This window comes from Protobothrops mucrosquamatus, unplaced genomic scaffold (genome assembly GCF_001527695.2).
Source record: "Protobothrops mucrosquamatus isolate PMUCROS unplaced genomic scaffold, P.Mucros_1.0 scaffold1542, whole genome shotgun sequence".
NCBI lineage: Eukaryota > Metazoa > Chordata > Lepidosauria > Squamata > Viperidae > Protobothrops > Protobothrops mucrosquamatus.
The window spans coordinates 139,568-152,994 of NW_015387712.1; the positions used below are offsets into that span (position 1 = coordinate 139,568).

The window sequence follows — 13,427 nt, forward strand, 5'->3', positions numbered from 1 at the left end:
AATTCCCCATCCCCCTTTTTAGCACCCCAATGATTCCATTATAAGATTACAATGTTCTTACACTAAAGAAGAAAATATTCGAAATGCAATACCTAAACTGAAGCTCTCACAATGCCTTACTGATACAGGGCAAATAGGAGTTACATAAGTACACTAAAATCTATTTATTCAAGAGTGAATTTCTGAATTTCATTTTGTTAAATAGGACCCAGTATTCAAGTGTGTCTAGATCCATCTGGATCTTCAGCCTATCTTCTGGAGTGTTGGCTATTCCTGACAGCTTGGTGTCAGTTGCAAATTTGTTGGGTTCCCCTTTTATCCCATTTTTGATTTGTTGTTTAACTTTTCCAGAATCTTCCCAGGCATTGATGTCAGGCTGAGAGTTCTTTCCTGGATCCATTTTCCCCCTTTTTTCAAGATGGGAACTACATCAGCCCTTTTCTAGTTAGCTGGTAGTTCCCCAGTGCTCAAGGATCTTTGAAATATATAGTTCAGTGGTTCTGAGAGCACATCTGCCAATTCCTTCAGAACCTTGGGTGTAATCCATCTGATCCTGGTGATTTTACCTCATCTAGAACAGATATGTGTTCTATTATGATTTTATTGCTTATTTTGACTTGCATTCCTAATCTGTATTTCATAGTATTGTTTTTTTGATAGGTTGGATTGTTTTTTTCCTTTTCTATAAAGATAGATGCAAAAAACAAGTTAAGCAGTTCTGCTTTCTCCCTGTTGCTCGTCACCTTGCCATTTTCTCCTATAAATCATTTCCTTGACTTTTTTGTTTTTTATATGTTGAGAGAACCTTTTTTATGTTGTTATTTTTGCTTTTTGTTGCAAACCTTAGTTCATTTTGAGTCTTAGCTTTCCTGGCTTCATTTTTGCAGATTTGGACTATATGCTGATATTCTGCCTTGGTTATATGCCCCTCTTTCCACTTTTTATACTTGTCCTTTTTGTTTTTCAGTTTATCAGAGTTTCTTTAGAAATATCTTATTTTTCTTCTTCATTGGAACTGTGCTAAATCACAATTTCCTATTTTTAAAAAATCTGCATAAAGCCACTGGAGGTCACCCCTAATATTATCAGATACTCAATTGTGTGTCTCTGCCCCGGGCACCCAAATGAATGGTTAAAGTTGTTTATTGTCTAGAGACTATATGAATCTGGATGGGGAAGAACTGGCTTCAACCCAGCCACACCAAGTCTGAACAGCTGTGGGTTTGGGGCCTCACAGGTCCTGGAACTTGGAAGATTTCATCTTTGAAATCTGGGCAGATTTGCACTCTGCTATTGAATACAATTCCTAGATTGCACATAATGTAATTTAGCAGCTGGTTCTTTTAGGACCTCCTTGTAAGATTTGGATAAAATTCTTATTTCTGTTGTATTATCAGAAATAGTAATCAAAAAATGATAAAAGGTGTGAAATTATTATGAGCCACCAACATTGAGCAATTAAAATAACATGTTCTAACATTTCTCTACTATGCCTACTACTACAAAGATTTGTAAACTATATTCTGAGCAACTGTACCTCAGTGGAAGATCAGTAATGACAAGCTCACTTTTATGAGAAATGGCTGCATAGCTTGGAAATATAATCCTGAATGCACACCCTAGAATGCTCTCAAAATTATTTTATTTCCATGACAGATAAACAAAAAGTTCCTGGAACAAAAATCAAATTGGAAAGGGTTCAATTAACACAAGTAATTTGAATATTAATCCAACATCTATTTAGCAGATCAAGTCAAATCTTATTTCTCTAAATAAAGCAATTCCGGAAGGCATAGAAATTTGAAATACATTGACTTAATAGCCTCTTTCAATGCAACATTAAACCAGAATTTAACTTATATGAACAAACTTTAAGATCATAAGATCCTATGGTACTTTCTTGGGGGGATTTCCAACAAGATTGTAAAATTGCACTACTTCAAATAATCAGCTTTGCTTACCTACACATTTTTGTTCAGTCATTTCTGACTTTTCATGACCTTATAGATATTATTTTGCCAGGATTGTTTGGTAATTATTCAATTTCTTGTAAGCCTGCTTGCTTTCTGATTTATTTACTTATTTATCTATTTACTTAATATTTCTAATCTCCCTCAGAGAGGGGCTCTGGGCAGTACAATACAATCAATATATGAATGTATAAAATTAACATTACAATATTAAATACTTTCAGATAAATAGAATTTCAATTATAAGATTATGACATAAAATTTCAAAGAAAAATCCAAGATAACCATTTAGTATTAGTTAATGGGGGGGGGAGCTCTCATGGGGCCAATCAGCCCTATGGTTGCATCATCCTCCGTGCCCATGTGAGGTTGCAGAGCCAAGATTTGAACCCTCTTTGAGCAGGAGCCAGAAGTCCAAGAGGATTCCTAAGTTACACAGCAGTCTGTTTAGGTTAGATCAGTGGTGGCGAACCTGTGGCACGAGTGCCAGAGGCGGCACTCAGAGCCCTCTCTGTGGGCACACGTGCCGTTGCCCCAGCCTTGCCTCTCCCCGTGACCTCCTCTCCAGCAGCCCCCCTGAAGAGAATCACCCCCGAGCATGGCCCACACGGAGCAGCGCAGCCAAGGACATGGCAGCCAGGCAGCACAGACAAGACGCTGCCCTCACACCCCATCATGCAGTTGATGCTGCAGGGCGCGGGCAGAGGTTTTGGCTGCCATAGCACTGCTGGGCAGGAGATGGGGGGCAGAGCGGGGGCAGGGCAGGGGGTTGAGTGGGGTTGGCGCCAGTTTTTGGGCACTCAGTATCTAAAAGGTTCGCCATCACTGGGTTAGATCAGATGATAAGCTTCTGGATAGAGGGGCCCACCCACAGCTACTCTGTCTTATGAGGGTTCAGTTGAAGTCTGATGCTTCAACTCTTATGCTTGTGCTATAAGAGCATTTAGATACTTGTTTTCTCCAACCTCAATTTCAACTGCATTTGATTTTTCCACCTATGAGCATCCCTTCTAATAATCCTCACTTATGGATTACGTGACACGAATAGTTGAGTTTTAGCTTAATTGTTCTTATCTCCATCTAGTACTTTTCTTCATCTAGTACTGAATGACTTCTTATGGTATCTTCTTAAGGGACTCTTGACTTTTCTTCAGCAGTATAATTCAAAAGTATCCATTTTTCTTTATTCAGCCTTTTTGATGATCCAGTTTTCACAGCAAAATATTTCAACAAGGAAAACTATATAACCTTGACCGTATGTACCCCATGTCAGTACGAGGTAGTTAACCTAAGCTATTATTTGTTGAAATAAGGAAACTTAATACATTCAGTATGAGATTATCTGTGGCATACCTAAATAAACCAACACTTAGTTAACCACAGAACATTCAGTCATAATACTGAATTGCAATTATTTCAAAATTCATCATAAAGCTTTTGAATTTTCAACTGGGAGAAGTGAAGAAAAAGCATAATGCTCAAGATCACTATATAACTAAATCTTAGTTATAAATCTGAACTAAGTCATTGGATACAGGGACGTGATCTATAGGCTCTTTTTAATGGACAATTCTAATTTTATATCAGTATCTTTCAACAGCTAAGGATGAAATAAATAATTCTACCTCTGTTATGTTCTCTTTCGGGGTAAAAAATAGAATTAAGAAAGGTATCCACAATGGTTTTTAAATATGTATTTTATTCTATAACAAAAAAAGAAGTTCATAGTCAGAAAGATACATGTCAATGATGATGCTTCTGCTTAAACTGAAGTCCACAGTAACCACAAGTTCCTGTTTGTGTATCTTTGTCCTGCAAATATAAATGGTAAAAATAAAATACAATTTTATCATTTCTGTAAATTTATATGTTCATATAAATTCCCTGTCAATGAAAAATTATTTTTAAACTCTTAAGCCTGTCATTCTTTAATTGAACTGAAGTACAATCTTGACTTAAACCATTCATTTAGTGATCCTTGGAAGTTACAAAGGCACTGAAAAAAGTGACCTATAATCATTTATGACCACTGTAGCCTCCCCACAGTCATGTGATCAAAATTTGGATGCTTGGCAACTGGCATGTATTTATGACAGTTGCACTGTCCCCAGGGTCATATAATCACCATTTGTAACTTTCCCAACTGGCTTCTGACAAGCAAAGTCAATGGAGGAAACCAGGCTCACTTAATAACCACATGATTCACTTAACTGCAGTGATTCTCTTAACAACTGTGGCCAAAAAGGTTGTAAAATGCAGAAAAACTCACTTAACATCTGCCTTGCTTAGCAGCAGAAAATTTGGGCTCAATTATGGCCGTAAGTCGAGGATTTACCTGTGTATCCTTTATTATATTAACTAACAATTATTTTCATGTCTTTATTGAAGGCTTTAGCTCTCCCAAGTTATATCCTAATATTACTTGAACCCTGCTCCACTAACTGCCCATTGTTCATCTTCCAACTACTCTTGCCTTCTAAATTAAATATTTAAATATATTTAACTATTTGATTTCTTCTTCCATTAAAAAGACTGCAAACTATTGAACAGCAGTTCTCAAACATTTTGATGTCCACCCCCTTTACATGATTGAGAATCCCAAACAGCTTTGGTTTATGTACGTTATATCTACTGATATTACAACTGAGAAATTTAAAAATATTGTTTGATTTCACAGATCCCCTAAATGGATCATGGGAACTCCTAGAGTTTGAGAACCAGTGCAGTCCAAAAGACATTCCGTTAAAAAAAAAAACCATATAAATTTCTGCAAGTAGCAAAATAATGAGAATAAAAACAGATGTGAATACGGGTTAATACAAAATGGATAATGAACAATGGATTACACTTAAACAATCCTTGGAAATGCACATAATTCTAGTCTAGTGACCCACAAAACTAAATACAACTATAACTGCGGATTATTAAATGCTTGACAATATGTTTTTTCACTTCCATGATAAATAGAAAAATAGCTAAAAAATAGCCTGTTCCATACTTATTTTTTTAAACAGGATAATATGGACAACTGAATTACATTACCAAATTTATATACACTTTAGGATGGCCCAAAGCTCCTCCACCACCATCACACCATACAACTCTAGTTTCAACTTCACTCACAGGTTGTTCAGCAATTAAATCAATTGCAAAGTTTTCATTGACCTACAACAGCAAAATAGAAAGATGTTTCACTATATAACAATTCAAGCAATACACTTTGTTAAGCAGTAGAGATACAAGCAGTCATCGCAACATTCTAATAGAGAGTAGTAATTGATTGGCTGCCTTCAGTAATAAATCTGTTTCACTAATTTATTTTTTTTTGGGATATTTGAAGCTTGCTTTCTTTTTCCCCCACATTCTGTAATCCTGAATGCTGTGCATCATTTTTAACCTAGAGAAGAAAATGTTGCCCTACTGCAACAGAATTTACATAATAAAGATCGAATTGCATTTTAATATTATGGATGAGCCAAAAGGATAAAAGTATATTTAAATAACAGGGTGGCAAAGTCAGAAGAGACATGAGTACTGCCACTACATTTTTAAGAAAGTCTTTAAAAGTTAATTAATTTATGGAAATTAATCAATGGAAATTGTCCCCGCTTGATTTTAAACACTCCTGCTGCAACTACCTACCCCAGATCCCAGGCATCTCTTTTGGCTTCCTGGGCAGGAAAAAGGATAAGGAATTCCCTTCAAGTATATTATTTGAATATATATTTAAAATAGTACCAACTGAACAATGATTTGGAAGGTGTAAGAAAAACATATCTGCAATATCCCATGGGACAGCTGAACATTAAAATATGGTCCCCAACTAATATGTGAGCTACATCACATTAGATCCAAATTTAATTTTCACTATGGATCTCTACAGAGCCAGTTTGCTGTAATGCAGGGGTGTCAAACTGCCGGCCTGCAGGCTGGAGGTGTCACGAGGAAACCACGCCCACCCTATTGCCGGCAATGGGGAAAAAGTTCCGATGCGTCTCGCGACGTCACATGATGTCACGAGTTTGACATGTCTGCTGTAGTGGTTTAAGGCACCAGGATAGAAGCTAGGAGATCATGAGTTCCAGTCCTGTTTTAAGCATGACGCCAACTTTGTGTTTAAATGGGTTGATTTCTCTCAGCCCAAGGAAGAAGTCAATGGTAAACAAAAAATCTTGCTAAGAAAGTACAGAATTCTAGGAAGTTGCCAGGAGCAATCATCAATGAGAAGGAGATTCTTAGCATATATAACGTCACAAGGAAAGAACTCAATTAGTTTAAATAAAATGCCAATTAACTTTGCTAGATTATTTTAGATGTGTCTAAATTGTATTTGTGTTGAAATAATCAGTATGAAATATGTGAATAGCACCAGGATGTTTTTCATCTATGACATAGTTTTTTTACAATGGGTTTACCAACTCCCATAAGTTATAAGTCCTTTCAACTGTATTACATGCAAGCTTACTGTCATTTGAGGAAATGAAATGAGCTAACTAATAGGTTTATTGATTAAGACATCAACTGTTTGCTCACAAGACAATGACATTTTACACTGAAGTCACTGAACATTTCATCAATACCTGGAGAAACTACAGATTCACAGTAAACATTTCTGACACAGATTTTACCTCTTTTTGTCGCCCAACAAATCGAACCCTCCTGTAGTCTTTTTCTTCATAAACCTATAATTAAAGAAGGAATATATTGAAAAGAACATCAATTCTGATTTCAGGAATGTGGAATGGGACAAAAAATACGGTTAGTAGTACAATGACTAGCATTTTCAGATATTCTGATGCTATAGAGCAAGAGAACAAATATTTTATGGAAAACAATATATTCAGTATTAAATAGAAAAGATCTTTACATTACTTTACAAATGAATGCTGCTAGATATGGAAAATATTTAGCTCTATTTCATGTATATTTTTCATATAAAATTCAATATTATTGATACCATTATACCAAATATAATGGATGAAGCCAAATATACAAATAAATTGTGTTTGTTCTACTTTGAATAAGCTTACTATGCTTTTTCAACCTATCAATTGATTCAAACTGGTTGGAGATTGGAACACCTAAATCAGTTGCATGTTACTTTCTGCCAGATGACTTTTATTTAAATTATTTTAAAGGGCTGGTGATTTAGAATTATTAACTTACTCACCCTGAAACAATAAATCCTTGTATTAAAAGATATTAGGAAAAGATGGTTATTTTTTCACCCAAACATTTTTTAAAACATGTCATGCTGCCAGTGTGCCAGAATAAGATACACATAGAGGTAATTTCATGCAGAAACAGCTATGAATATCTGGATGCAAGAAACAAACTATAGGTAGCCTTTGCTTAATAATCAGTCACTTAGCTACCAGTTGAAATTACAACAGATCCTCCCAGAGCCCAGTCGCTCAATTTTGAAGTTCCAATGGTCTACACACATACAATCATGTGATTCCATGTCAGAACTGGCTTGCATTTATGGCCATTTGCAGTTTATTGGAGTCAATGACTACAATTTTTGGCATCTTTTGCCAGTTTCCAGAATTTACTTCTGGTTTCTGGCTGAAAATGTTCATTGGGGAAAATGCGTTCACTTAATGACCTGCAATGTTAGTTTAACAACTGCAGCAAATAGATTGTAAAATTGGGCATGGTCCTGGGATGATCCACTTAATCACAACTTATGATTGTAATTCTGGACTCAATTATGGTTGTAATTTGAGGACTACTTGTAAATGTGAAAAAGATTGCAGTAGTTGTACTTCAGGATTTATAGGCACGTGGCTGCAATCTCCATTAAAAATTCAGTTTGTTGACAGGGTTCCTTCTGAATTGGTCACTGACCTTGAACAATCCATAACTTTTATTGTAAGGAAGATATTTTATAAGCTTTGGCTGATAAACCAGATTCATGAATACCTAAAAATCTTGACTCAGTGACTCACGCTGGTAATCTTGAGATACAGGTATGCAAAATGTTCTTCATATAAAATGCAGCAGTGTATGTGATGAGCCCTTGAAAATTCCACATAACTCTTCCGTCGAAACAGGATCTTTGGCTCATCTTTTAAGCCCAATCCATGTTGTCATTAGAGTGATTAAAATCTTAAAAGGCTCAGCCCCAAATTGCTACCGGTAGTAGAAGCAGCATTCAATTAATTAATCAATATGCACCTGCTGTGGAACCTACCACAAATGCATTTGACAATAATCTTACTTTTTCTATGGCAGGCACTATGTTATGGAGCAAACCAACAACAGAGTTAAAGCTAGCCCCTTCCCTATAACAAGTTAGGATGGGTCAATAATCATATTCTGACTGAGGCTTCTTAATGTTCAGTGCCTTGATATTTGCACTTATTAGTTTTATAAGAGCCATGGTGGTGTAGTGATTAGAATGCAGTATTGCAGGCTATTTCTGCTGACTGCCGGCTGATAGCAGTTCTGCAGTTCCATGCTCACCGGCTCAAGGTTAACTCAGTCTTCCATCCTTCCAAGGTCAGTAAAATGAGGATCCAGATTGTTGGGGGCAATATGCTGACTCTGTAAACTGCTTAGAGAGGGGCTGTAAAGCACTGTCAAGCAGTATGTAAGTCTAAATGCTTCATTTTTCTTTTTTAGTGGTATCCTTAATGACTGTTTTAGCTGTATTTTGTAAACTGCATATGAAAGCAGCAAATAAAATTTCTAAATCAATAGCCAATTAACTGTACATGTATTATTTTTCAGATCAAATGTTCCACTCTCAATTAAGATTAAAGAATGCCTTCTCCTTTTAAAGCTTGTTAGTCTAACAACAAAACAAGCACTGCCACACTAGAGGCCTTATGTACTTATGCATGACATAGCAACGTAACTACAAAAGACCAGGGTTTGCACTAGGATATAATGACACACGTTTTGTTATTTTCACAGTTCATATCAGGTATCTATAATGGACAGGGAAAAACATTCAGTGACTGACTTAGTAGACTTTGCCTACTAACCAATTTTGGGGGGATAGCACAACATGCTTTGTAAGTTCTTCAGTTTTATATTTGAGTCCTTTTATAACTTTAGAATGGCTATAATATGGATATGATGATTTGTCAAGAAGTACTCAAGTCATCTATTATTACTGCGGTTTGAAAAAACAACTCTGGGCCTCTATCTTAAAAAGATAGAAACACAGAAAACCGACAGCAGAAAAAGACCTAGTGGTCCATCGACTCTGCCCTTTTGAGTTTTTATTTTATTTTCATATTTGTGCATCCTCAGCGAAGATGGGCATAAAGAATCCACCTTCTGCCATCTCTTTTATTTTCCTTTTGAAGTTTTAATCTCCTGCTGGTGGAATATCCAGTTTATTCCCCTAACACAGTGTTTCTCAACCTTGACAATTTTAAGGCATGTGGACTTCAACTCCCAGAATTCCACAGCCAGCAATGCTGGCTGTGGAATTCTGGGAGTTGAAGTCCACATGCCTTAAAATTGTCAAGGTTGAGAAACACTGACTTACATGCTTCCTTTCAAGACGGCTATTAATTTTCAGTCATTTAAACCTCAAAGCCAACGCAGCAGCCGCAACCTTCAAGCAGAATTTTCCTGGGTCCAAAATATCCCGACTACAAACCGACCCGGAGCGACGGACAGCTAAGAAGCGGATGCCGCTTAAGAAGACGGAGGAGGCAGGTCGGACCTTCCGAAGACGAAATTAAAGGGGGGGGTGTAGGTCGAACTTTACTTACCTGACCCGTGTGCGTCACCTTCTCGCCCGCCTGACTTGTGACGACTCCATAATTCCTCCGCAAGGTAATTCGCACAGCAGCCGGAGACAATTTACCCCCCAGCGAAATAAATCCCGCCCGCAACGCCCCTCGCAAGGGCAAGGCGGCCGCCGCCATTTCGGTAACCCCCTCTAGCCTTTCCCCGACTCCGCCCACAAACAAAGCTACTGCGCGGGCGCGAGCCGCCGAGGCAGCCGGTTGGCCGAGCGAAACTAATACCCCTCCCACCAACGTCTGACGCTATACGCAAAAACGTAAAAAAAAAACCCCACGTTGTTGAAGTACTGGCCTGCTTACTAGGCCGCTGCTGACCCTGAAGCTCGGCGTTGTGTTGGGGGCTGTAAGGTTAGCGATGCTGCTGTTAACGGTGTAGCTTTAATTCCGCGGGCAAAAGGGCTGATTTGGCGGTAGGATTCGGAAGCGGGGGAAGAACAGAACTGCGGTTCTCGTTTTGCGGTTCCCCTGAAAGCTAAGAGCCCGAACCTGCGCATGCGCGTTTGGATCTCTAAAGCAGTGTTTCTCAACCTTGACAATTTTAAGGCATGTCGACTTCAATTCCCAGAATTCCACAGCCAGCATTGCTGTGGAATTGAGTTGAAGTCCACATGCCTTAAAATTGTCAAGGTTGAGAAACACTGCTCTAAAGGTAGTTTACTGCGCAAGAACATCCAATTCAGACTTCTTCCGAATTGCATGTTCAAGATACCAATATCCATTTAGTTTCTTTGGATATGGTGGCCCATAATTGCACGTCGCTTTTTAAAGTTGCGTAGAAAATGGTGGTGCAAGTCTACAGTTTTGTCCTCTGCGTTATCAGATAACCTCGAAAGAGACTGTAGGAACAGAGTTGGGTAGTTAACTCTAATGTGGTCTTTATATTTTCCTTTTTAGGTTGCTTGCAACAGCTTCAGCATGTCGTCCCTGCTCTTGCGAGGTTTGTTGGCCGCAACAGCCAAAACAACTTGGTCCCTGAACTGCAGCTCGGCCTCCCGCTCATTTTCTTCCTGGCTCCTGAGATGTCCAAATACTGTCATTCCCTTGCTTGGCCCACCTGCTACCAAGTCACTTAAGGCACATCTTTTGCCTTTTCTCTCATGTTGCCCACATTACAATTTGCAGCCTGTTGCTGGTATGAAGTGCAAGATGGTCATCAAGAAGCGCTGCAAAGATTGCTACTTTGTTCGCAAAAAAGGCCGTTTGTATATATATTGTAAAACTTTCCCACGACATAAACAGAGGAAGTTGTAAAACTCCTAATTGCACATTGAGGAGACACAAGACTATTCAAACGTTACTCATTGCAGAAAATAATTCTGGAGATAAAAGTTGCACAAGATGTTGATTTTGTATGTATGAAACCTATCGGCAAAATGGAAATAAATATTGGCTTTTTAAATATAGCTTACTTTTAAGAAAAAAAATTGTATGTTGTATCATAACAGTTGCAGTAAGTACTGTAACTGTATATGCTGCCATCCTGGACACTGTAAAATTCTGTCAAGATGTAAAATACAAATTCAAAATAATATGTTCAAGATCAGAGTGTCAATATGATAGAGTTAAATATTATGTGGATTTGAATTGAAGACATTAAAAATTCTTACATCTGTTGCCTTAGAATCTACTACGTTGATGTTTATTTTGCTTTTCTGTTCCTTCTAATAGTAGAGTGACTAGGAAAAGATAGAGGTCAGTTAGTTGATGTGGCCAGTCATCTACTGTGCTGTCTACAATATGTGCATCAAATTCAGATAAAGCTTGGGAGGAAGCAGCCACAAAAATAAACATATTGGCAGATGTCATAAGTATACAAGGTTTAAAATGGCTCTAGATTCTTCCTTTTCTCTATGCACATTGACAAAGGCTTAAAAAGAAAACAAACATCCCTTACAATAAAAAGAAAGGCTTACAAACAGCTCTTGTCTTCTAACTTCTAGCTCTTAAGTTTGTTCGCAGACATTTTGTAAGATATGTTGCACTGGCACAATAATTGGGATCTGTTCTATTACAATTTTGTGGACAGATAAATGAAAAAAGTTAGCAAAAATGTTGAGTTATGATTGGGATATATTGATTTTTGTATTAGTGACTTTAATTGTTTAGCTTTGGTCATAAGTGTTACATCAATTGAAAAGCATACAAACTGACAATTTGATTGGGATATAAATTATCAAAAATTTTAATTTTTGAGTTTTAATAAATATGCCATTGAAAAAGTTTTCTTAGCGATTCCACAGTACTGTTTTGATATTTGTTAATTTTGGTTTATGTGAAAGGAAGCAAAAAAGAGAATACGGCCCAAATGGGAAAGATTTGTAAATTGTATCTTTGTGTGTGCGCATTCATGCTCCTTTGAGTCAGTGTTGATTCTTGACAACTGCTTGGACAATTCCTCACAGTTTTCTTGGCAAGATTTCGGAAGTGGTTTGCCATTGCCTCCTTCCTAGCGCTGTGAATGAATAATTGGCCCAAGATTACTTGGTCCTGTGCTCGAGGCAGGAAAAAAATTCATTCTTCTGAGTTCTGGCTTGGTGCCTTAGCCACTACATCAAACTGACTCTCAAATTATAATGTTGACTTAAACACAATTCCCAACAGGCAATAACACAGACCTTTCTAGGACTTGTAGAAAATGCTACTTTCCTAAAATATAGTTTTTAGAATGACATTAGGCACCCTAAAAATCTTACTAGATTGAGAGAATAGGCTGAGAGTTAAAATATTTCATGGACATTGGGATTTTAAAGCAATTGGAAGAAACATTTTGAGTCCAGTATGCTAATGATTATTTTATCAGGAACCCAGTTTTTTAAAAGTAAAAAAACCAACAAATTATTTGTCAAATTTATTTGCCGCCTATCTCGCTATGAAGCTATTCCAGGTGGCTTTCAATAATACAAAGGCAGAAAATAAAGTGTAAGTAGACCAGAAGTAAAATAATAGTACCATAATATAAACAATGAAAATAACACAAGAATAATACATTAATATGATAACCAAAAAATGGATGGATGGAGAGCAGAGGAAGGGGAGAGGTCTACTATGTATCCAGCAGCCACCTTGAGTCTCTTCTTAAATGGCCTTAACACCTCCAGCATTGAAATACCCCCCCCCCCTTTGTTCCTCAGGCTAACCGGTAGACCCAGGTCTTCAGGCTCTGGAAGGATAGGGTAGGGGCCACCTAGAGGGTAAGATGTTCCAAAGGGCAGGCACTATAGCAGAGCAATGCCCTCCCTTTGGAACATCTGGATCCCATTGGAGTTCTTTGACAGGATCTGAAATAGGCCTTTGCCAGCAGAAGTAGGATGGGCTTTTCCTAGCAGGACAAGGCAGTTCATCAGATAATCTGGACCCATTAAGCCTTTAAAGGTCACCACTTGACACCTTGAACTGCACTCAGAAGCAGACTGGTAGCCAGTAAAGTTTGTGGAGCAAAGGGATAATTGGGGCTATTCTAGGTACCCACAAAGACTGGTCTCGCTGCTGCACTTTGCACCAGCTGAAGCTTGTGAATCAACGTCAAGCGTAGCCCCATGGAGAGTGCATTGCAGTAGTCCAGGTGAGAAATGAGCAGGGTTTGGGTAAGTGAGAGCAGGGAGTTATGATCCTGGAAAGATTGCAACTGGTGCACAAACTGGAGCTGTGTGAAAGCTCTCCTGGTCACCTTTGCCACCTCCTCTTCAAA

The 13,427-nt window shown here is 37.9% G+C and overlaps 1 protein-coding gene across 1 annotated transcript; it reads right to left on the reverse strand.

The window, feature by feature from the left end:
- Positions 1–3,653: 3,653 nt before the first annotated feature.
- On the reverse strand, positions 3,654–9,891 carry NDUFS6 (NADH:ubiquinone oxidoreductase subunit S6). The gene is made up of 4 exons (XM_015822382.1): positions 9,704–9,891; positions 6,599–6,652; positions 5,013–5,135; positions 3,654–3,782 (listed from the first exon to the last, which is right to left on the reverse strand). The coding sequence occupies exons 1-4, from the start codon at positions 9,857–9,859 to the stop codon at positions 3,714–3,716; spliced, it is 402 nt and encodes a 133-aa protein (XP_015677868.1). The 5' UTR covers positions 9,860–9,891; the 3' UTR covers positions 3,654–3,713.
- Between the last annotated feature and the right edge of the window lie 3,536 nt (positions 9,892–13,427).

Excerpts from the sequence above, each read along its gene's own strand:
- NDUFS6 (XM_015822382.1), bottom strand. The coding sequence starts at position 9,859 with ATGGCGGCGGCCGCCTTGCCCTTGCGAGGGGCGTTGCGGGCGGGATTT. Across the intron at positions 5,136-6,598 it reads TTGTTGGGCGACAAAAAGAG|GTCAATGAAAACTTTGCAAT; the intron begins GTAAAATCTGTG and ends TTGCTGTTGTAG. Across the intron at positions 3,783-5,012 it reads CTAAAGTGTATATAAATTTG|GACAAAGATACACAAACAGG; the intron begins GTAATGTAATTC and ends TTATATTTGCAG.